Source organism: Myotis nattereri (genome assembly GCF_964212035.1).
Source record: "Myotis nattereri genome assembly, chromosome: 12".
Lineage (NCBI taxonomy): Eukaryota > Metazoa > Chordata > Mammalia > Chiroptera > Vespertilionidae > Myotis > Myotis nattereri.
The window spans coordinates 74828771-74854690 of NC_138087.1; the positions used below are offsets into that span (position 1 = coordinate 74828771).

Below are 25920 nucleotides of genomic sequence, written 5' to 3' on the forward strand. Positions count from 1 at the left end.
TGGCCAAGCAGGCTGTCCACCTACCTGCTTTGGCTTCCTACTTGGCTGCTGGGGGGAAAGGTTGTGCTGCCCTCATCCTAAAAAAAAGAAAAAATTAAAAAGAGAACACCCAGGGACCACCCTACCCCAAAGGAAGGGAAGTTAATACAAAGGTAAGTTCATAAAGGCTCACCTGAAGAAGCAAAGTAACCTTATCTGACTTCTCCAACATGAACCTCGTCTGCTTTTAGGGATACGTTGCTCTTACACCCACCTGAACACAGACCCACTTGGGAAAGGATTAATGTCCTGAGGGGAGGCCAGGTTGATGGACCTTAATGGCTAAAAAAACCACCACACAGCCCCTAGACCTCAGCCCCAATTTGGTTTCCATTTTTTATTGGGTCTCAATCAGCAAACTGAAATGAATGTCTTACAGGGGGGGGTCTCTGTTGCCCCCCATCTTCTAGAGCAGCCATCCACTGACACCGTTCAGGAAGTGTCCATCGTCTGGACTATCTCTTCCAGCACCTCGACTTCCAGGGGAGTGACCTTTTCAGTGAGGACTGCAGTGGTCCCTTTCTCACAACTGTACCGTCCAAACCTAGTGAGAAACACAAAACAGCCAAGAGTTAAGACCCCAAGGGCTGGAGAGGGGGGTGAGTACTCAAGCCGGCAGAGGCTGGGACTGGGATCCTGGCTTTCCTGATTTCCAGCTCTGCATCCTGGGGGGACTCAACTCACTTTCCACAGTTCTCAAGAGCTACACAACAGGAACACTAGTAGACAGGATGCACTTTACTAAAGGATCAGGCAGAGCACCAGGCACTTAGTGGGCACTCACATTTCCTCCCACCTCACCAGCCCCAGGCAATGCCAGAGAACATCTGGTCATTTGCCTTCAAGCTTCATCCTCCAGAAAGCACCTCTCAGTAACCAGCAGGAGCGAATCCTTCCATTAAGCTGCCACCACCCTTCTCTGGTGTGGCAACAAGGCTGACCTGTTTCCTTAAACACTTAGGAATATTTGGAAGCATAAACAATATAAAAATGACCCACAGCCAGACTCTGGGCTTTCACTTTAGACCACACTCTCAAGACTCAAGAAAAAGTGAACTGTCCCCTGCAGAGACACCGTGGGTCTCCACTGGGACACACCCAGCACTTTCTTGGAGTGAATCTGACAGGTTTCTTGGATGCAAGGCAGTCTCTGTAAGAACGTATCTGAACTGCTGGTCCTCGTGATGGGGCCAGGAATTACATTACGGTCACACAGCAACACAAATCCAACTGCTCCTCTGGTCTGCCCTGGCATCATTTCTGTCAACCTGGCAGGAACTACAGAACGCCGCTGGCTGTGCCACGTGCTCCTCGAAAATCCATCCTCTCAAATGGACACTTGTGCTCACCAAGCAGGAAGCAGAAAAGCGGGCGATGTGACGGAGCTCTGTATAAATTCAAGAACTTGCACAGCAAAGAATGGCTGGCCTTTATTTCTGCTGCACCTCACCGTCCTTCACACTCCTTTGCACCTGCACCTTTTAATACGCTCCCCACCTTCCCCTGTGGTGTGGAGTCGGAACCCCACTCAGCTCCTGCGTACCCAAAGCATGTGAACTGCAGCGTCTGGAGGCTTGGACACACAGAGGAGCCTGCTGGGAGAAGCGCGCAGGGAGGGCTTCTACCGTACGCAGCAGTGGACGGCAGAATGGGCTGCCGAGGGCTGAGAGCAGAGGAGCTGACGGGCATGTGCAGGGCCAGGTCCACAGGGATCGGGCACAGGATGCCTACCCCAGCCTAAGGCTCTGCCCTGCCCTGGCTGTCCACTCTGGGAGAGGTCCCCTAACCCAGGCAGTACCCCCATCACTCCGCCACTGGGAGAAAAGATAACAGTGAGGTGCCACAGTAGGCACTGTTGTCACCTAGCACCTGCTGCAGTGCCTGGGCACCGAGGGGGGAGCAGCGCCACCCAGAGGCAGCTTACTGACACCTGCCACAGCCCCTTTCACACCGCTCCCTGGATGGATGTTCACAACTAGCCAAGGGGCCCTTTTGTTTGTACTCACAAGTTTACAGAACCCTTTATAAACCTGACCTGCGTCCCGCGGGAGTGAGCTGTGCCGCTGCCGCACTTCCCGCTGGACAAGGACTCCTGCGCTGGGCACAGGTTCCTGCCCGCCACAAGTGCTACTTTTCAATGGCTCACACGAGCCTTCCAGAATCCTCACCAGCACACTATTCAGTCTGGATGGATAACCACGGACTTCTCAGGTCGTGCTGCAACTTGCAAACAGCCGGGAAGTGGGCCATGCAGGGGTACTTGCTCCCGCTTCAGAGAGCTCGGCCAAGCCTGCTTCCAACACAGCTCAGGCCTGAAAGGTTGCTCCTCTTCCGTTCAAGTCCCCACAAACTGTGTGGGGTCACTAGAGAGCACCTACACTGCCTCCATCACTTCAGTCGCCACGCCAGATAATGGCATTTCCCCACCCCCTAGCCAGAGCTCTCTGCTGCTGAGCCCCATCCAGAACACACTGAGTTTCTGCAATGCTGAGCACACACTGCAAGGAGTGCCTGCTGGTTCTCCTATTCTTTCCTCGTGAATCAGCCCTGATTTGGGTTTTGAGTGTGTGCTGTCAGAGTTAAAGCAAGTGTCCAGAAGGCGATGTGCTGGCTGCCCTCAGATGGATGCAGCTGGAAACACTGCCCAAGGAGCCACACGCCGTGAGTTGCTCAGGCTCCAGGAGGAGGTCAGGAGACACGGGGTGGTCACGCAGCTGGACAACCATGCGGGATTGCCATGCGTGGTTCATCTGCACACACCAGCCACCAGGGCTAGAAACGGTGCATTTCTGTTCAGCAAATCAACCTGCCCCTGCTCTGGGCCTGGGCTGCACCAATGAGACCCAGTGCGGCTCAGCACATGCCACAGGCTGACTGGCACAGCTCCCTCAAGAGTCGGAAGCACCTGTTAGCTCCCATGGCTGGGCTTCAGACTCTTAACCAGTGGTTTATACCCTCTTAGGACGCGCACTCGGAGAAAAGCTACGGACCGGTTCCCCGGGAAAAATGCATCTTCTCAGAGAATTTCACACAGAAAGAACAGCAGGTAATTCAACCCTGTTCCCCCAACCCTCCACCCAGGACTCTTGTGGGTCTCACTCCACCTCTCCCATCAACATTTTACAAATTAAATCACGTTTCTATCCCTGACAGCAGCACAGAATCATAAATCAAATGACTCAAAGGTCTGTTGTGTGAGGCTGGTTTGGGGACACTGGATTTACTTAACGTGGGTAAGAAGCAAGAAAGCTCTGTACCCAGCCACCGTTGCTCAATGGTTCAATTGCAGGTCAGGGCACACGCCTGGGTTTGGGCTCAACCCCCAGTGGGGGGCATGTTGGGGGCAGCCAACTGATGTTTCTCTCTCATTATTGATGTTTCTCTCTCTCTCCCCCTCTCTGAAATCAATAAAAATATTAAACGTATACTCTGTCCAGATGCCACGGAGAGGCCAAGGGTGGCCACGGAAGCCATGGGACACAGGAAGAACTGCACTTCCTTCACTCACCTGGTCCCCTTCTTGTTGGGTACTGAGTACGGGCGGAGAAAGTCCAGCTTGCTCTTGCTGATGACACAGAGGTCAATGTTACTTCCAGACCCCAAGTCATTGAAGATGCCAGCTGCAATGGCCTCGCTCACCAGCTTCTTGGCTTCCTCCTCCTGAGAAAGAGAATGGCAACAACGATGTCCAGCAGTGCGCACACTCACCTGGAAGCAGGCCCTGTTTTCAATGCCCATTTATAGATGAAGGAAAGGTCTCAAAGTACCTCAATGATTTGCCACAGGTTCCTCATCTGATAAGTGCAGGCCTTTCAAACCTTTTATGCATGCACCCCTCTTCCACACACTGCTTCAGGCCAATCACCACATAACTGAGGATGATGGGTAGATGGAGAGCAACTTACCAGAGCTCAGTAAATTCTTCTTGTAAGGGGGCCAGGCTTTGTGAATATACAGTATATGTCATAACTCAGCCATGATAGCACAAAACAGCCAAAGACAACATGTAAACAAATATGTGTACCTATGTGCCTATAAAACTATATTAACAAAAACAGGTGGTGGAATGGATTTGGCCCATGGGCTGTAGTTTGCTAACCCCTGATTGAAAATATCCAACAATGGTTGGAACATACTTCCTGATAATACAGTGAAGAAAGTCAGTATCATAGGGAAAAGTAACACCAAACACAAGAGTTCTGGGAAAATGCTGGCAGAGTCAAGTGTGGGACCTCTTGCCCAAGAGAATCTATCCCCTCCCTGACTAACGAGCCTACATGTTCATTGAAGTGATTCATTTCTTTGAATTACTTTCTTTTACTTTTCCTTTAAGAAGCCAGTCTAAGTTCCCAACAGTTACTGGTAAAAAATAGCTTAATTCACTTCTTATCCAAGAAGGCCTACAACATGATGGGTCCTGTGCTGGGAGCTAGGACTGCAGAGATGGATGAAGACCGGAGATCCCTGCCCTGTAGGGGCTTAGACACTAGCAGGGACATCAGACCCAAGGAACTACAATGTACGGCTAGCAGATAACAGAAAGAGCAGTGGGAATACTGGGTCAGCAAAGCTTGAGAGAGGACTGAAGGAAAGGCCGCACACCAAGCACTCATAAAACAGGGCAGTGAAACAGAAGGCAGGCAGGAGAAAGCAAGGTGGGACCTGGGGACACCAAGTTCGAGCTCTTTATGCAACAATGACAAAAGTGAATCAATCTGACAAAAGTGAATCAATCTCCCAAAGAAGAGATTCTAACTTGTGCTGCAGCCCCTTCCCTACCCACCAGGACGTGAGAGTCCATAAATATGCAAACTAAAGAGCACATCCAGTAACATCCTTTGAGAAATAAGGCTCCCCATCCCAAATTCTAGCCTGAGACCATCAATGGGCAAAGTCTCTGACTTCAAGCTGTGAGATCTGAAAGACCACTCAGGACTCCTGCTCCTCTGCCTGCCCTAAGACAGACAGTGGGATTCCAGTGTCATCAGCGCCCTCTACAGACTCAGAGAAGGATGGAGATGGCTCTGCCAGAAGCGGGATCCTCAGCAACCCAGCAACAAAGGCTAGGGTGTCATTCTGATCTTTATTCCACCAGTTTTATTCACTTTCTGATTGGCACCTATGTGGAGCACCAAAGTCGGTTATTCTCTTGCACATATACAGCCCGTAACAAGATCGTGTGATCAGGAATTCTCTCCCGGGACTCCCAGCAGTCTATGAGGCCTAAGCCTTACCAGAAACTAGTGAAGATGGTAATAAAGAAACATCTTAGAGAAGGAGATGACTGCTGCTGATGCTACCATACACACAGCAAAAGCCAACCACTAACTTAACAAATGCAACCTCATTCCAACTTGTTTTTCTTATTAAACAACCCTGAACATGCATGCCTGCGGGTGTTGGGGGCACCTTGTTTATTCCTGTTCCTGACCTACCATCTCTACTTTCCTTCTCTTCTCTGCTGCATTATTTCCTTTGCTTTGTCATCGCTGCTTTTGCTGCTGGTGCCGTGAGCCAGCCAACAGTACCTAGTGGATGTCACAAATCCTGCTGGCAGCAATTAGGACTGCAGTTACAATTATTTTATATTTGGGGATGGGGATGGGGATGGGGGAGACTTAAAGGAAACTGAAATACACACATGATATTAGGCATGCATATCTAATGTCAATTAGACCGGGCACACAGATACCAGAATGCCGACAGTGCTGAGTTGTAGGTGAGCCTTCCTCTATTTTACAAATATTCTGTCAGTATATACACTTACAAAACTTAAAAATGTGCACATTTAAGATATATTATGTATAGTTTTATTCATAAAATTATCATGTGTGCTGTTATTTAAGTGTAAAATAAAGGCTTTTAAAAATTGGGATAACACCTTTTAAATTCCTTTCCTCCCCACAGTTTTAGGGAAGATAATTCCTTAAGGAAAAAAGCATCTCATAAGTCCCTTACTTTTTTCCCCGGTCCTACCCTCCTCATGTACACCAGACTCAAAAATGTTATGAACCTTACATTTTACTGAGCACTACTATAATGTGCCAAGTACTGAGTTAGGCACTTTGACAATCATGGTTTTTATCCCTGCTCCCACCCCTCCTCTGTGGTTGGTACTGCCACAAACTATGGCAGAGAGAGGGAGGGGGGAGGGAGGGAAGAACGAACAGACCGACCGACCTCACCCAAGGTCACACTGCTAGTAAATAGTAAAAGCGGTCTTCAGGCTCCAGGGCCGGCTTGCCACGGCACCAAGCCAGCTCACAAGTAACCTGTCTCAGTTCTGAGCTGGGGGCTTCTTGGCATGTCGGGGACAGTGGACAGCAGTTCCCTGATTAAGGGTATGTCATTCCCCCATCACCAGGAATCTTCAGAACTTGGGCAAGTTTAAAAAAAGGACGGTGGTTGCCAATTTCTCTTTGAGCTCCTCTGAGGGTCATTTCCAGGGGGCAGTGGGCACTGTGTTTCACAAACTGCCCACAGACTATCACCTAAATAAACATGTCTACAATGTCATATAACGAAGATCAATATTAAGATCCAAAGTGTTATTTCACATAGCCCCACCCCCATCAAAGCCCTCTCAAAACACAAACAAGGCTCTGCTGTCCACCCACTACTTACATAGTTCATGTCTTCAACAAATATTTACAGGCACCCACTGTGTCCCAGGAACTGCTTCACACGTCGAATACTGTCTTTCACCACAGGATTTCCATTCCCAGAATTCTAGACACATATGCAAATGTGCTACTGGGCATATTCATGCTGTGTTTTCTTTATAGTAGAATTTCACAATTAAACAACTCTTGTCTTTAACACGTGCTACCAACTATTTAGAAAAACTATCAAAAAAATCACAAACAAAAAGCAAGAGGTAGGGAAAACACCACATTTGTATCTGTCTCTGGCCCACAATACAGGCAAGAAGCATTGTTTCCTCCTCTGGGATTCATTTTTCAGAGGGCACTGCACCTCCCTTTCTTGGAAGATGCAGAGTGACCGGAGTCCCGCGCATCATCTGACTGGGGCCAGGTGTGACAGGGGGCTCTGACAAGGGCCCTACAGAGCCCACGACCCCAGCTGTCAGGCCCAGGTGGGATGCTCTCCCACTGCCAGGTCGGCATCCTCCTCAGCCAGCTGCTCACAGATTTATGTGCTAGTCACAGAGGAACTTGGATTAGTATGTAGATGGACCAGGAGGACTCACCCTGGCTACCAGAAACATCTCCCAGGCTAATGGTATAGCTTCTTTTTATTTTGAAACGCTCAAGCAAAAGATCACCATGACCCTAGTGGTTGAAAGTTAGTTGGGGGACCCAGGGTCAAGGTAATCTGGCAGATGTGGAGGTGGACTGACTAGATTTGAATCCCCAGTTTCCTACTTACTGCTGTGCAACCTTGAGCAAGTCACTTCACCTCTCTGGGTTCACCCTCCTCCTCTGTAATACAGTGATGATAAATTAGGAGCCCTCACAAACTGCTGCAAGAATCAGAAATAAAGTATGACAAGCACCTACTATAGTGTGTGGCATATAGCTGTTGCTTAATAAATGCTAACTTATTTAATCAAGCAAACCAGAGGGCTCCTAGAGATACAGTTTATCTCTAAGCAATGACAGCCACACTAAAGCCCAGGCCAGGAGGAGGCCCACACAAACGTGCTGACAAATCTTCACCCAGTGCCATGGAGAAATTCCTGTAATAATTAATCCAAGCAAAAAGCACACTCCCTGAAGTTCAGAGAATATAAAAGGAGCACTTCCTGCTTTATGGCTACAAAGACCAAACTAACTGGGAATATCAGTCCCGCGGGCCACCCCTGCTTCTTAAATGAGATTACAATAAGAGTGATGTACTGTACTACAAGTCAGCTGTGACAAGCAGCACTTTATAGAGCTATCTGTTTGTCTCCATCACTGCATCGCACAATGTGTCCCTGGACTCCAATGTGCAGCTCCATTTACCGCTACATGACAAATGGGCAGCACTTGTAAAAGGCACAAAGAGGTCCACGCCGGCCATGTAATGGTCACCACAGCTGTACCCGAGTGCTTGAGGGGACAAAACAGACCCCCAAGTTCATTAAACTGACCAGTAATGGATCTTTCAAAAAGTGCCTTAGGAATCGTACAGAAAAGGCTAAAATAAATAACTCAGCATGGAAGGCTAATCTGAAATGGTGTTTGATAAATTATTTATAACACAGGCGATTGTCTGCATTTAATATTGGAGCTACTAGCAGCATCTTTAAAAGATGATTTATGTGTTGTAATGCTATTAAACTTTATATTGGCCCACTGCTAGCTATAAAGTCTGCTGAGATTTAGAGAATGAGTTTTAAACTGTCACTGCAACATCATAGGAGATGGAGACTGTATTAAATCTTTACTTTAAACCTGTTATCTGGAGAGTTGCATTTTGTAGACACTCACAAACTGATAGATTACCTTGGCCTCCGCTATGGTGCAGGTCCAAAATAGCACCGCAAAGAAACTTTTCCACACTATTCTCGTCTACAGTACAATCGAATTTCTCTTCTCACCTAAGTGATTTTTAGATTGGGAATGTCACCAGAGTACAGTGTAGGTGCCCTAGCCAATGGGCACCCTGGACAGCTCAGCATCAAATTAATACTCTTTAAATAAACCTTCTACATCCAGCTGTTCAGTTATGCATTCTGAACAGTGCCTTACTTACAAAATATGAAATATGCATTTGACTAAAAAACTAACGTACTATTTTAGATACAGCTTTGGAATGTGAAAACACAAATATATGGTAAGTCACTTTAAATAATCAATTTGTAACTAAAATATTTTTAATTCTTAAAAAAATAAAATTGGTTATATGCTGGGAAAATATCTTTTATTTCCGTAGCTGAGGTGCTGATGTTAAAGGGGGTTGAGATGGAAATATTCGCCTTTTTCACGAGGAAGAGAGCTCTCATGGCTCTGTTTCTCAGGGCACTGCAGGGGGTCCCTTTGCCCTCCATCCCACCACCAAGCCAGGAGTCGGGACAGTGGCCCTCCTGCCTTTGCCTGAGGGGACACTAAGGATGGGGTGGCATCATAGCTGACCTCTCACACTGCTTTCATCAATTTTCCTACTTGCTATTACACCTGAGGATATTCATTTCCTATCAGTTTGCTCCTTTACTAAAAACTGAGGACTTCACTCACATAGACTGAAAGCAGTCCAAATTCATCTGGGAACACCTGCATGATCTTTTACCACTCTGGTCTGCCCCTGCTCTGATGCTCGGCAGCGGAGCAGATAAGCCTGGCTGTGACCAGAGTTGGGTCTCTAAAAGGGGGACTAAAACCCACCATCTCCCGCTCTGTCCCAGGCAGCTAGCACAGTGCTAGGCGTGGACGTCAACATAGAAACAAATAAAACATCAACTTCAAATGTACTCACAGCTTTACCAAACTAAAAGATGAAATTAATTATGAGACAAATTAATTACCCAAAATGGGGTAATTACAAAACTGCATCAGTCCCCACTAGGGACCAGGGAACCAGAGCATTCAAAGACAGACACTCTAGAGGAGAGGTTTAAACCCAGTAATTGGCGGTGGCCTGAAGACATGCTGGGCCTGAAGGAGTCATTCATGGCTGACGGTTGGATAAAATTTAAAGAGCTCAAAAAGTGTTTAAAACAGTCCCCCCCCCCTCCAAGCAGTAGGCTCCCTGTATCGTGCAGCAGACCTGATGTGTCCCATGTGTAACCCGTATCTTACAGTGGGAAAAGTTAATTTAATTATTTTAAACAGGGCTGCGCAACAAAAACAAAGGTGTCTGAGTTTTGCTTTTGGCTTGAACCGTTTGGGTAAACACAGTCTACCTGTGTGAGTACCCGGGACTGTCCAGTGTAATGGAGGTGCAGCTGCTGCTGGGTGTGCCCAAAGGGAGGAGTGAATTAGTGACCGTGTCTTTAAGGTCTAGATGGTGCTGTCATTTCTTTCCTCGGTAGCTTTTTATGGCCCATGATCTGGGTGATGCAAATAATGAGGGAAAACCTGCTGTGAGTGCAGGGTGATCTAAGGAGTGTTCAGCAGGGATGGGGAGGGGTTCTCATGAACCAGGAACTGCCAACCAAGTCATGGCCAACTTGGCCTGTCCCAGATTGCAACTCTAGGGCTAGGAGAGGAGATGTCTGAGGCTGCAGGGCACAGCGGGCCACAAAAGGCTGTCACAGAGCACACAGAATGAGAAATGCCAGGAGAGCTGGGTCACTAATGAACACAGCACTTAGCTCTCTGAGCCACAGACTGCCCACTGGGAAAATGGGGATAATGCTTCTATCCAAGGTCTATTGGAAGGAATAAAGAAACAGGAATGCCCCTAACACAGGTTTTACAAGCAGAATTGTTAGCAAGTTCTAGGGTGGAAGGAAAGAGGCAAGGATGTGAGAAACTAACATGGGCACCCACCACATCCCTGGGTTGAGCCAAACACTTATGTTCCTTATTTCATCCTCATAATCACCACCTGTACAGCAGAGGAAACTGAGGCACTAGAAGGTTGGCTGATGCACCAAAAGGCACATGGCTATAAGGGGGAGTGGGGGATCCATGCCAACTTAGTGCCTGGCATCACCAAAGCCTATGCCTTCCTATCCCACCAGGAAAATCAGTGGTAGACAAGAGGTTTTGCTGGATTCTGAGACAATGACTAGAAGGAAAAACACCTAAGCTTCCAGAGGGAAAAGGACCAAGAGAGATAGGAACATACTGCTTTCCATAAGGAGAAGAAATCAGCGCTCACAGCATATGTGTACATAAATATATATTTGCAAGGCTGCACTGAATCAAATATAATCAGAGGGAAAAAAACAAGACTGGGTTTAAAGAAAGTGAGAAACATGTTCAACAATCCTCCAAATGAAAACCAAGCTGCCCAGGTAGTAATAAGATCTTAATAATATTTCTCTCTCCCTCCATAAAACAATTCAGTCAGTGGGATAACTCTGCCAATATATTCCTGTAGATGCTGAAAAGGTTATCACCTGGAAATGGGGGGGGGGGGGGGGGGATGAAGTGAATTTGTTCCTTGGTCACACAATAAAGATAAAAAGAAGCGCCATGTTCACACCGAGCCCATCCACTCCAAGGGCTGGAGGCCGGAAACCACTGTGGAGCGCAGGGATGCGTGGGAAGGCTATGCTGGGGAACACACTCGATTGCATGATCTGCTTCGGGAGCCTCATGAGGGTCAGGAGGGACAGGAAGGAGACCCAAGGAAGTACAGAGCACTCTTGGTCTAGGAAGTTTAAAGATGGCCACGTATGAAGCCAATTTCAAACGATATAAAACCCCTGAAAGAAGTGTACAGGTCAGTTTAGTCCAGCGAGCGTTCACTGATGACACTAATGCTCTCCACAGACACTGCTAACCACTGGGGACAAAGTCTGAACAGCCATAGGCCTGGCCCATGGAGAGTGTAGAGTCCACAGAGGCCAGAGGATAAGAGAGCAAACTTCTGTTAAGCCAGGCTGCAATTTACAAACACAGTTCGCCAAACAACCCCTTCAAGTACTAACCTGAGCCTGTTTACCAATGAGTTTTATATTTTATAAACTAGGGTTACAAGGGTTACACAAGAGGCAAAAATCAATCTTCAGTCCCAGACCTCTTCCAAAGCCCATGCCCACACTTTCCATCACACCCTTTTTATTCCTCTACCACCCCGATTCAATTGATCTGAGTTAGAAGAAACCAATGGATCTGAATCAAAGATAATGCGTCCTTAAATCTTTTTAATATTCTGACATCGTCGAAGTCCCAATTTCAGAAAAACAATATTCCAACATTATGACAGAATGCCAATGACTACAAGTGTGACTGCATCCTACGGATACAATGTTCACTGCAAATACTTAAAAAACCTGTATTACTAGGTGGAATTTTAAAATATCTATTTAGCACAACCTCATACCATGTTTTTATTTTTGTTCCTACAGAATTTCAGGGTTAGGGGAGAGTGGTATAAATTACCTCCCAGAAACCCACAAGTAACATTATCTGTTAAGGTTAAAACTTTGCCTTCCCTGGGTATGCTGCTGGGGTCTCATTACAGCAGGTAATCTCACATTCTGCCATGCACAACACACTAAGTACCAGCATCTCCCAATTACACGGCAACATAAATCTCAAAGGACATCTGAAAAGTCTATACAGCTCCTGCACCCACTGCCGAAACACAACCATCTCTAATGGAACCTGGCAGCTTTCTAAACTAAATATTCACATGCAGGGACAGGGATGCTAAGCTCGGCCTTATTCCACACTGAAGAGCAGATGCTAATTAAAAGGCCACACTGACTCAGGAAATGACCACCTAGACAACTTCAGACACTGTCTGGAGTTTCGTTTTCCTATTTCCCAATATGTTCAGCGGTCCAAACTTCCAGGATTACACGACTGACAAAGTTAGAGCAGGAGGAGCCCCCACGCCTCTGTACTTGATGCCCTTGTCTAGAATGGTCTCTTCTCCTTCTCTTCAGCCTCCCTGCTCCACTCCTTCCTCAAACCCAAGACAGAAAAATTTCAAGCGAGGAGTCACATGCTCTTTGAGGCCATCTTACAGCCTCCTCCTCCAACCCCCAGAGAGATTCCACCAACTCTTCTTACCTCTACACCTCCTTATATCTACAGGTCTCCTGCACTTTTCATGCCATAATTTCCATCGTCTGTGGACCTGTCCACCCTCTAGGTTGTAAATGCCTCTCAGAAAAGGACCACGTCTCATAACCAGTCACAGAGCTTGGCACCCAGCTGGAGATCCCTAAACTCGGGGAATGGAACACAATGGCACCCTTCACACCTCAGACTGCCCACCTCACAATAGTTTATCAAGGCCTTAAAGGCCACTCCAATGGGATATAAAAGATGTTCTTCTGGTGGCGTGGGTACCAAGAAACTTCTGGTTTCTTTGCTCACTGACCTTCTGCCTTTGCCAAATTTTTATGTCTCAGAAATCTTTGAGAAGGCACTTTAAAAAACCTTCATAATAGGAAAGGGTATCCAGGGTGTATTAGTTCTTATCGTAATCATTTGGCTATTTTTGGAACTGTTTTTACTTCAGCTAGCAAAACCTAGACTTGATATAGGCTGTGAAGCAAAAAAATAACTGTCATAATAGTAGTAATGGCTTTGAAATATCTCATCTAAGCCAACTTTATTCTCATGCCTCTTAAGAATTGCCAAGCCCTTCAAATATTGGCAGTTCCATTTATTCAGATCTTCCGATATATAAAATTTGCTGACTTTTCCCCCCTCGAGTTGATACAGATACATGAAAACTGTGAAGCCATTTTTCTTTGGCTAGAAATGAAACTTCTCTGCCAGTGAAAATTATAGGGGCATTTTGAAATTACCATATGCTTTAGATCAGAAGGTAAAAACAGTACAGCAACCCATGAAAACTTTCCAGCCCAGAAAGCTGACAATTCGCTCACTGACACACAGTTCAAGCCCTCAAGTTCCCCTACTCTTACAGGCAGTGGTCCCACTTACCATTTAAAAATTGTTAGTAAGTTTACTATTTTTGTTTTATGTTCATTTACATGTACAATGTGAACGTATATAGCTACCACATTTAAATATTTAGCCTAAATGTTATTTTAAACTTAATATTTCCACAGAGCTATTTGATTTTTTTAAAAAATAAGAAGGAACTTTCCTAAAATTCTTAATAGCACTTCAGTGTATATTAGCAAATGTGTGATGCTTGGCTGCTTTGCACACCCACATGCCCTCCCCCCACCCCGCCTCCCCCTTTCTGATACCACACACCACACAAGTATAATAAACCATGTTAATATTTCATACCACTGTGAAATATGCTGGAGTATCAATTCAACATCTGCTGTCTTTAGGGTCCGGGAGTCCCGCAGAGACACTTTCAATTTGTAATTGAGTTCTATGCTGAATTAATCAGCAGTTTATCTTTTTTACTAAAATAACGTCTTCACCACTAACCCAGATTTACATTAACAATTTATGCCAAATTACCTGCCAAGGCAAAACTTATAAGATTCTAAGCTGCCATCCAGTTACACTCAATCCTGTATTTCACTTCTTCCGTTTCTCTAGACTGTATACAAGAAACACAGAAAAGCCATTGTTCAAGACCTTGCAAGCCTCTAACCACAGATGACCTCTTGGATTTGTGACACACAACCTCACTTTTGACATGAAATACAGGGATGGGGGGGGGGGGGGCGGTCGTCCCTTCTCTTCCCATGAAAAGCCACTGTTCAGTAAATGGTTGTGATTCAAAATTTTTACAAAATGAGATTTCTAGAATGGAATGAAATTGATGAATAAAGGAACTTCTTATTTATTTTCCCAAGGAGCTACAACATTCCAGATCTTGGCTTGGCTTGAATACAAAAAAAGATGACTTAGAAAGAGGGAGTATTTTTAGTGCCTTAAATTATGACCCTAAGACCCAAGTTAGCAAAGGCATTTCAATTTGGTAAGAGATGGGGGGAATGTCCATTTTCTCTTTGATATCATGATGTAGAATATAGAAATAATATTTGCCTTTTAATTTTACCTGTACAGTTGAGAGTCACTAAACATTTATTTCTATTCAACATCATCCCTGAATCTAGCTCTTGACTCTCTGATTACAGTCTCTGGTCACAAAAAAGTTATTTTTGCCTGCTGGATTTCTGCCACAGGTGCAGCAAGCAATATACTTTGTGAAATATTTCTCTTATATGGTATATTTCCCCCTACATTCCATAGTTACAGGGAATATGTAAAGTGAAAACATTTCAAATAGAACACCTGCTCCAAAGAAATGCATCACAAATAATTACCCATCTACTACGGAATCAAATAAACCCTTCTTTTCAATCTACTTTGCATATGGCTGTATAAGGAGCTTCCACTGTCAGACAGAATGAACAGCCTCTTTCAATACTACCTCTGGGTTACAGCACCCAGTGCAATGCCTTGCATTCTGTTGGTCCCCAATAAGTAACTGCTAACTGATTACATATTGACTTTATAAAAAAATGAATTCAGTATTTACATAGCAGAGTAGAAGACAGGGAAAAATTTGCACAGAAATATTTTTGGCAGAAAAAAATCAATGAAGAATTCTCAAAGTCAATAACTATGGCAGTTATAACATTTGTAATACTTTCATTACTCCTCAAAGAATTGGAAATTGAGACCTTCAAATTTTATACAAGGTCACTTTCCTAAGATTTGTCGATTCTTGAATTCCAGAGCCTAGGCACCAGGAGGGATCTATTCCCAGCTCATTGCAGATTTTGGTAAACTATATCTTTCCTTTTTGGCCTCCTCCCTTCTAATCCCCTTTTGCTTCCTGATACTAAACAGGAAAAATAGAATAAACTTTCTAAAATTTCCTTCAACCTCCTTACCCAAAAATCCCACTTTGAACTTCAACTTTCATCAAAGGCAGAATACAATGGCAAGGGTAGAAATGATAATGAGCCACCACCATGACAAGGAAGACACGGACTTGGCCAGAAGACAGACATATAAGTGGCTATTTCTAAGTCAAGGAAGACTAAGGAATCCTAGAAAACCAAAGGGAGAGAAGCAATTACATGTTAAATTCCAAACTCTTATGGTAGAGAGCAGTCTTGCTGTTGAAGCATCAGGTGAAAAAACAAAACTTCCATCTGCCTTCTAAAACACCTCAAGATGAAAATGTGAGCAAGAAGTTCCTTCTGCCTCTCCAAAGTTGGCGTATCAGTGGGTTCAAATTTTGGAGAATAAATTCACTTTTTAAAAGAAGGACAACTCAAAATATCCGATGCTGGTGAGAAGCTTTAGCCATCAGCAGGATCTTCTCATTAATATCTATTCTAAAGGTCAATGGTAATTCTCCAAATCACCCACTGAACAAAATGAGTGCCATCTTTAATATCTGTTCATTTCTAAAATTAACTATTTAACTCCACTGGATATGACTACTAAGAATAATTCTAATCAGGGCCCCAGAAATGTTATCTTTGGGTTCTGACATCTCTAAAAATTAATGCATTACATTAAATACAACTAAGGAGAAAATTAATACATTTTTGATCCAAAAATGAAGACACAATTTATGATGTTAATGCTGCAGATCTTAAGGAAAGCCAATAAGCAGGTATCAGGACCGAAATCAAATGACAAGAACAGCCTCAGGGAGAGCCTCTAAGAGGGACCTTTCAGTATCTAAACAAATGAGCAACCAATTCAATTACTGCCCAAATCCAGTGTGTAAAGAAGTGTGTCCAGTGCTTCAGCAGTTCCATCTAAACAGCCCCACAGTTGCATTAGTCTTACCAATAAGGAATCCATCAAAACCACAATGAGATACCAATTCACACCCACCAGGAAGGCTACAATCAAAAAGACAGATAATAAGTGTTGGCGAGGGTTAGAAATTAGAATTCTTAAACTGCAAGTGACCTAGCTGCTTTGGAAACCAGTTTGGCAGTTCCTCAAAAGGTTAAACATATGACTCAGCAATCCCACTCCTAGGTGTATACAAGAAAAATGACAATATATATCCACACAGAGACTTGTACACGAATGTTCATAGCAGCATTACTCCTAATAGCTGAAATATGAAAACAATCCCAATGTCCACCAACTAACGGATGGATAAATAAACTGCGGTATGTCCATACAATGGAATACTGTTCAACCATAAAAAAAGAAATAAAGTACCAATACATGGCACAACATGGATGAAATATTATGAAAATATTGTAAGTTAAGGAAGCCAGTCACAAAAGACCGTATATTGTATGACTCCTACCATGAGAAATGTCCAGAATAGGCAAGTGTTTCAAGACAAAAAGTAGGTTAGTTGTTGCCTAGGGCTGGGAGGGTCAGGGGATATGGGGAGTGACTGCTAATGGGTATGGGTTTCTTTTGAGGGTGATGAAAACATTCTAAAATTTACTGTAGTGATATTTGCACAACTCTGTACTAAAAAATCGCTGAATTGTACACTTTAAGTAAATTGTATGGGTGCAAATTATATCTCAATGAAGCTGTTACTAAATAATAAGGCATCCAACATTTTTAGACTAGAGGACCTTAAAAAGGTCAAAACATCTAGTGACATGTCACAAGTCAATCCAAGAACTTACATTCCAATAGTAATTTTGTAAAAGCTAGAGATCACATAAATAAAAATGTCAGCATAAATCCCTAAAAGCATTTAGTAAGAATGCATTTTGGTTCTAACTATATGATTTTTCCCAGACATACAACATACCTAAATGGATATAGCAACCAGACCAACATAACCTTAAAATCTAAAAATCTGCAAAAGTGAGTCAAGTTCAGCTCATTAAACTGACACCTATTAAAGTGCTACAAGAAAAACTGTCTTAAACACCATCAATATCAATACAGACAGAAAAATCATTGTTATGATAGCTATCGAAGGTCAGATTATTTTTTTTAATTTTGCATTTATTAAAACTCTGCTTGATGCCAACAGGGTTCAAGTTGCACAGGAAGGTGCTTCGGCTAAACACTGATAGTCTTCCTTGATCTCCATTGTCTGCTGCGTGGGTTCCGTCAGCAAACCTCCCAGCAAGTGGTCACCTTCCTATAGAGTCATTAAACCTCTGAATGTCAGCTGGTGGGATTAGCCAGCAGCTTCCACACCTGAGCCCCCATGGCAGGGACAGAGGCATTTGGATCAAGATCACTAATGAATACAGAATTCATATGCCGCTTGTCAGGGCTCCTGAGCTCAGAGTCGCACAGATGCAACCTAAATAAGACGGAGGACAGAACAATTGTTGACAAAGATTAAAAAGTTTTGGCAGTTGGGAAAAAAAGAGCACCTCATTATTCAAATATGATAGCCTTGCTTATTTTTTTATTTTCGTTGAAGTTATTCATGAGTTGCCTCAAATGGACAAATGCCATTCACCAACATTTAAAGACTTCCTGGTCTCATTACTAAATCTGAAGAGGGCTATGCCAACTGAACATTACCTATCTAGAGAAAAAGAGCTCTCTTGTAAAGAATATTTGAAAACTTGGGGGGGGGGGGGGGGGCTGAAGCAACCACAGGATATTTGGGTTAGAAGACAGTTAAGAAATGAAAACAAATCTAGAATTCAAAGAAGAAGAAAAAGTATCTTCCATAGCCAAATGACTTATTTCTATTTCCCATTATCTCTGTAAATCTAACTTCCTTGCACCTTTCTATTCCTGGGCTCCTTCCAATGCCGCTTGTCAGAGGTATGCGAACCTCCTCTACACTTGTGTAGTTATTGCCATCTCCACAGCCCTCATCAGACAAAAGGAACAGACCAAGGAGCCCACATCTCTGCTCCCCTGGAATAAGAAGTCTTCCACACTCTGCTGTCAAAGAATTACAGGCCTAGCAAAAAAGCAGAACAGCACAGTGATCAATTACATCAGAGGGCTCTAAAGTCAGATGACCAGGTTCAAACCAGGAGTCCATCACTGACTAGCTGTGTGACCTCACCGTACCCTCATTTTTCTCTCTACAAAATGGGGATAACTAAGTACAGACCTCACGTGACTATTGAAATGTAAATAAGATAATGCAGAAAAGGCTGTTAGAACAAAGCCTGACACAGCAGAAGCACTCAACAAGCATCAGCTATTATGATTACTGTGTTTTCAATACCTTGCCCCCATAGTAAGTCCTTCCACAGCCAGTATTAGGTGTTAAAAAGGCTTCTTCCGCTGTCATTATGACCACTACATAGGTCTGTCTCCGATTTTAAGCTTTCAGATGGGGAAGAAGAATCATACCTATTTTCGCTATAAATCACCAAGCCTGATGCAACTACAAATAATCATGCTGCTATGTGATGTTTCTATCCTACTACTGAAAACAAACAGAAGCAGCTGCCATGTTTTAGAGCCAGTTTTGTGTGAGCCACCACATGAGGTGTTTTACAGACCACATCTAATCCTGAGAGCAGCCTGCAGGCAGGTCTCTGGGTCCCCATCTTCTAGATGGACAGTCTTGGACCGTGGCTTGCCCAGAGACATGCGGAAGTACAGCGGAAACAGACTTACAGCCCAGGACTCTAGCTCCTGACCTCTCGTGCCCCTTTCCATCCGACTACATTGAACTCATACTGTTTTCCTTTGGGAGCAATGTATGTGCCAAACTGAACAGATTCTTTGTGAGTTTTTAAAATCAAAATAATACTGAGCTCTCACGCAATTGTCCATCTGCAAAGCACAAAGAAATCTATAACTTCAGTGTCTTTCTATTACTGGACTTAAAAACAAAAAACCTACAGTTATTTCTAAGATTTGCTGCCAGGGTGCCATATTAGTATCAACTCTTTCATTATTTAAAGTGGATCTATAGCTGCCTGCAATGACAGATTAATTCTATTTCCTCTGTAGCTAGGTGTTGGCATCACGTTTGTGAGATAACCACAAGTCTTTAGGGCGAAGGCTGTGCACGTCTTTAGCAATCTATAAGGGCTTCTCTAGAGGCCAGCACTTGCTGAGTGATGAAATATGACTCCATAAATCAGACAGCTGAAGTGGCACTTATATACGTCACCATCTATCTTCGTAGCTTCTCTCGGAAGGGTATAGGGTGAGAGCTCATCCCTCGGTACTGCACCAGAGAAAGGACCATAACAGTTGGCACTGACTAAGCATGTGCTACTTAAAACTGAAGACACACTAAGACTAGGGGAAAAGATCCTGCTGGTGTTAGCACGCCTCAGGCAGTGGGAGAAGCTTCAGCAACTCATCTTCAAAAGGCAGAGAGCCAGGGCTCTAGAAACCTGCAAAAATTGGCGAAGCCTGCAGTCTTCATTTCTTTAAGTTGAGCATCTTCAAAGTCTAGAATTCTAACTGTAGGGCACAGCAGCTGCCACTGCAGATCTGATCCTCTCAGCTTTTGGCAGCTCTCAACTTGAGATTCTAGCAAAAGAATTTTTCAAGTTGCTATTATTGCCTGTCATGGATTTATAAATATTGTGCACTATCTGCTGTGGCATGGCTCTCATGGGACGCCAGAGCATGCCAAATGCAGAACAGAATGAAAAACAGTTTCTATTCTTCAAATAAATGCTAATTTTTTAACTGTGCTCACGTGATTTGTTTGGTGACCAACTTCAATAGTACAGAATATGTACCAGGGAGGGGGGAAAGCGGATTGTCTTTTCCAGCAGCATTCAGCTGCTACTTTCATTAAGCTTGTTTAATTAGATTCCAGATGCTAATTTGCAAGTCGATACCAGAGGGTGCAGGACAGTTTGCCTTTGAATCATCTCCCTATGATGTGAGGGTCCTGCCGCACACCACTACCCTTCAGCGGCCCTCGCACGAGATTCTGACAATTAGTGCAAAGGGGGAACAGTATTAATCTTGACAGACTAAATATTAATCTTCTACCCATTTTAATGAATGATAATCTTTAAGAGTTTAAATTTCTCACTGGGCCAAATGAAAACATTCCTTCTTACAAAGAAACAGGATGATCTTCGGATTCATTTCCTTAATTCTTTCCCCACCCTAAAACACAACCTGTTTTTATTTCAGCACTTTTAGCAATTTTCAAGAAACATACTCCCATGAAGCTAACACCATAACCCAAGTGCTATGGTCCAATTCCTTATATTTAACTGGAAAATGGACTCAAAAGGCCAGTGTGGTTATCACTTGTTTCCTGTCCAGCTAGCCTGTGGGTAATAACCAGAATCCAGGACTTACTTCTGATACCAGCCTAAACAACAGGAAAAAAACCCGGAGGAATAGCTTCGTGCAATTCATCACCACCCAAAAAACCTCTAGCTGGTGCCTTGTCATCAGGTGAATGTCCACATTTTCAAAATGCACTATTCTGCTGACACATAGGTACTATCTCCAAATATGCACCTTTGCAGATAAAAATAAAGCACAGGATTACCACCAGTAATACAATCTTTTATGCCTTCATTTCTATCACTGCTAAGTATTATGAACACTAGAGGTGAAGTTATCAAATCGGGAACTACATATTGAGCAAAGTTGCTTTTAACACCTTTTTATCCACTCACTCAACAAATACTGGCTGAATACCTACTGTGTACCAGTTACCATGCTAGGAGAACTTCCAGGCTAACAGCAAGGAGAAAAGCAAGAAAATGAAAATTACACAAGACCACTAAAGGCAATGTGAAGGTCACATCTGGGTGAGGATTTTTAGATTTTTAATGTGTCATAAACTCACATGACTAGCTGGCAGTTTCTCTGAAATCTTGAACCAAGGCTTCTACGTGGGACAAGACACTGGCTCAGATGACTGGAAACAGCAGAGGCCAGTCTCAGGCATTTCTGAGTCCCAGCTGGGCTGCACTGTTCTGCTTTCTGACCTATAATCTCCCAAAGAGCACTTGCCCTTTGTCCCATCTTCACTTCTGCCTGTGTACGTGGGGGTTTGCTAGGCTGACTCTACCCCGATGATGTATGTTATTTGAGAAGTGTACTAGTTATCTTCCTCTGTTAACTAAAAAGAAAAAATTTCAGCACTTTCCAGAAGGGGGAAAAATAGTCCCTTCCATTTCCCAGGTGGGTTTTGATGACTCAGATTTTACTTTAGCTCAGGTGATTCTATCTCAATTCAACAAACACCTACTGAACATCAGGGGCTGAGAAACAGAGATGATTCCACAGCCCCTGCCCTCAAAGGTCTCCCTCTCTCAATGGCAAGTGGGGGAAATGTCTCTGGAAACTGCCATAAGACAATGGGACAAGTGTGTGCGATGGAGTCCAGGGACACAAATAAAAGAAGAAGCAACTGAGAGCACTGCTGGCAGAAACGGGCAGTGAGGAGGCTTCCTGGGCAAGTACACACGATATTCAAGGAACAGGGAGGAGGTAAGAAGGGCTGAAGTAGGGCAGGAACGGAGACTTGTTTTCCCAAAGTTTAACATTCACACCCCTGGGCTTACACATGACGGTGCTAATGAATACATTTTTACTTATATTAATAGTATGTGTTCATTTTCATATGTCTTGGAGGAAAAATATTTTCAGAACATCAAACCCAAGATTTCATACATGTAAACCTATTTTTAAAAATAAATTTAAATTACAAAGACAAAAACTGAAGTGGCTGTGAGGAGGATGGGGGAGGAAACTGATTAGAAAAGGACAGTTTGCGCCCTAGCCCGTTTGGCTCAGTGGATCAAGCGATGGTCTGTGGACTGAAGGGTCCCGGGTTCGATTCTGGTCAAGGGAAGATGCCCAGGTTGTGGGCTCGATCCCCAATAGGGGGTGTGCAGGAGGCAGCCAATCAATGATTCTCTCATCATTGATGTTTCTTTCTCTCTCTCCCTCTCTCTTCCTCTCTGAAATAAACATATATTTAAAACAAACATCTTTATAAAAAAAGAAAGAAAGAGAGAGAGAGAGAGAGGGAGGGAGGGAGTGCAGTGAGGTGAAGGAAATATTAGGTGGTTTTGAGTCTCAGTTGGTAATTACAAATGCCAAAACCTATCAAATTGTACATTTCATGTAAATGGTACCTTAATTTATAAAACAGTGAGTTAATTTGAAAATATTTTCAAAAAAGTGCAGATGGCATCTGGATATGGCAGAAATCTTAATTGTGGTGTACAAATGACAAGTTCAAGAAATGATGCTAGCCCTAGCTGGTTTGGCTCAGTGGATAGAGCGTCGGCCTGCGGACTGACCGGTCCCAGGTTCGATTCCAGTCAGGGGCATGTACCTTGGTTGCGGGCACATCCCCAGTGGGGAGTGTGCAGGAGGCAACTGGTCGATGCTTCTCTCTCATCCGATGTTTCTAACTCTCTATCCCTCTCCCTTCCTCTCTGTAAAAAATCAATAAAATATATTTAAAAAAGAAAAAAAAGAAATGATGCTAGACTAGCCCTGTCCGATAGAAATATGTGAACAACATATACAGTTTTAAATTTTCTAGTATCTACATTTAAAAAAGCAAAAGTTGGTGAAATTAACTGTAATATTTTTATTTAACCTAATGTAAAATATTATTTAATATAATCAATATAAATATTATTGAGATTTTAAATAAAAAATTCATACTGCCCTAGCTGGTTTGGCTCAGTGGCTAGAGCATCAGCCTGCAGACCAAAGGGTCCTGGGTTCAATTTCAGTCAAGGGCACATACCTTAGTTGCAGGCTCCTCCCTGGCCCGGGCCCTGGTCGGAGCACGTGCAGGAGGCAACAATCAACGTGTTTCTCTCACATCGATGTCTTTCCCTCTCTCTCCCACTCTCTCTAAAACATCAAGGGAAAAATATCCTCGGCTGAGGATTAACAAAAAATAAGCAAACTAACAAAAATCTGTACTAAGTCTCAGTTCTGACGAGCCACATCAAGTGCTCAATAGCCACATGTGGTTGGTGGCTACTGTACTGAACAGTGCAGCTAAACACAATGAGGAAACATTCATGGTGTTTAAGGAGGGAGGGACTTTCATTCCAAGGCACAGGTTTGTAGTTAAACACACACACACACACACACACACACACGCACGCACAACTATGGACTTCCTCTAATTTATTTGTTTCAACAATAAAACCAAGAGTTTGCTTCATGAATATGACCTAAAAATGACTGTTTAGCAAACCATTCGTAATTACAATAGCCTAAAATTGCCCCCTCCCAACGCAATTCTCTGTGCAGTGTGATCAGTTACTGTCCTGGCAATCCCTGCGAGATTGGAGAGGCAGCAATGCTCTCCTGGGTTTCTGTTTGAGGCATGTCCAGAATCCTTTCCCCGACAGAAAGGAATGAGCAGACTTAGTCATCCAACCCTGCAGTCTCAAAATAGACAGGAAAAGTTAAGGGTTTCTTGCCCCAGAAAAAAAAAAACCTTCCCAGGAAAACAGAAAATAAGAAGTTTGGAAATTTGAAACCAAAATATTTCCCTGATTTCTATGAAAATGCAGAACCAAATGACACCTTGGTCAAATTCTCTTCACAACGAAGTCACTAAAACAGTGTCCTCTCAACTTGGCGAGCAGTCTCAGCCTGCCCCTGCAGCTGCACCATTTCATCTTTACGAGAGCAAGCAGGGTGCCGGCGGGCAGCTGCCTGATCTTCACAACCAACTTTTTCAGTATCAACATCTTTAGATTTTTAAAGTATTATCTACTGACAGGTGTTACACTACTATTTGCCTGCTATTTACTTTTAACTCACTTCACTGGAGAAGCAGGTGCTACCTTCACCTTACTAAAATGATTTTGTTGATTGTCAGTCTGATTCAAGTTTCAATAACTTCCGTGAATAAAAAAAAGTCACCTGAAATTATAAATTTAGGTAATCAATCTGAAATAGAAATTTGAACAACCTGTTTAAAGTCTCATAACTAATGCAGAATATGAAGTTCTCCAAGTTTCAGATAAAATTGATCTAAGGAACACAGTCTTCAGATTGAGTTAAGTCACTTTTAATATACCTCATACCTCCGTTTCCTGCAATTCTCATTTTTCTTTAACATATGGAGGTCCCAATCAATTGGAAATAGACAAAGCTTTCAAGAAAATGTGAAAAGATTAATGTGGTTTAAAGGAGGGCTTGACATTACTGAAGCAATTCTCTAACGAAAGCCACCAGTCCTTCTCCCTCTACCTTCATTATTTGTAATGGATCTGTGGAGCCTAAGGAACCCCTCTCCTTTAGTTACAAGACCAGAAGACCTTGTTTTTTCTTTTTCCTTTTAGTGACCTAGTATATCTTCTTTTTTTCTCTGTACTTAAGAACCCCAAACAGAAAATAATGCTGATGTGGGAATAAATTTTCACATTGAGAAATGAGAACACAATCCTAATCTCATTTATAGTTGATACTCGGACCTGTTTACTACTCTTAATTGGAGCAAAATACTATTGTTCTTAGCCTAAAACACCTAGTTAAATCCTATCTTGTCAGGTGTTTTTACTCCTACAGACGTCCAAGAAAGGGAAGATCTAGCCATTAGCAACCAAGTCACTTATGTGTGTTATCTTCATGTACCCAAAGCGAAGTGGCTCTGGCAGGAGACGGCTGTGCTGGCTGAGGAGCATCCACAACTCTACGTTCTCTGGCTCTCACGGCACTTGGCCTAAACCTACAGAGCAGAGGGAGCTTCAGAGCTCCAATGACACTTGGTGCTCCAATGACAACAAACTGGTGAAAAAATAAAAAATGTTTTATCCTCATCTGAGGATATTTTTTTCACTGATTTTTAGAGAGAATGGAAGGTAGGGAGAGAGAAAAAAATTAACACGAGAGAGACACATCGTTTGGTTGCCTCCCACACGTGCCCTGACCGGATCTGGGGATCAAATCTGCAACCCAGGTACGTGCCCTTGACCAAGAATTGAACCCAAGACCCTTTAGTCCTCAGGCCGACGTTCTAACCACTGAGCAAATCGGCCAGTGCAAAAACAATTTTTTTTTAAATGAGCAATCCTCTCCAAGGATGATTAGGCATAAAGCTTTGTCAAAAATTCCCAGAGACATCCTATTTATTAAAAATAGGGTAAACCACTCATAAACAACCTATTACTGTTGAAAACAAGTGAATACTCCCCATCAAAAATTAACATCTATCAAAAAACCAAGAGCACATGATGAAAGCTGGCTTCAGGACTTGTGTGCCTACAGGCTGGGTTAGTGGCAAGGATAAAGCACAATGGGGAATAACATGGTGCCAGGAAGTATCCAAGCACATGAACACTCCTATGAAAGTGAGAACGCAAGACCTGTGGGCTTGTTCTTGGAGATTTGGGAGAGAGGGGGTTGCTTAATGGGGGTACATCTATCATTAAAGCAGACTTGGGTGGAATGTCATTCAGAAGATACCACCCTCCCCCACCACCCAAGAAAATATAATAAAAGAATGTCTTTATAAATGTGT

The 25920-nt window shown here is 43.5% G+C and overlaps 1 protein-coding gene across 1 annotated transcript in view; it reads right to left on the bottom strand.

Moving 5' to 3' along the window:
- Nucleotides 1-345: 345 nt before the first annotated feature.
- Nucleotides 346-25920, bottom strand: part of PSMB7 (proteasome 20S subunit beta 7) — a 57190-nt gene continuing 31615 nt past the window's right edge. The window contains exons 7-8 of the mRNA XM_081104153.1: nucleotides 3548-3699; nucleotides 346-583 (exon numbers count right to left, since the gene is read on the bottom strand). Of these exons, the coding sequence (XP_080960279.1) occupies nucleotides 472-583; nucleotides 3548-3699 (264 nt within the window). The 3' untranslated portion in view covers nucleotides 346-471. The remainder of the gene's footprint in view (nucleotides 584-3547; nucleotides 3700-25920) is intronic.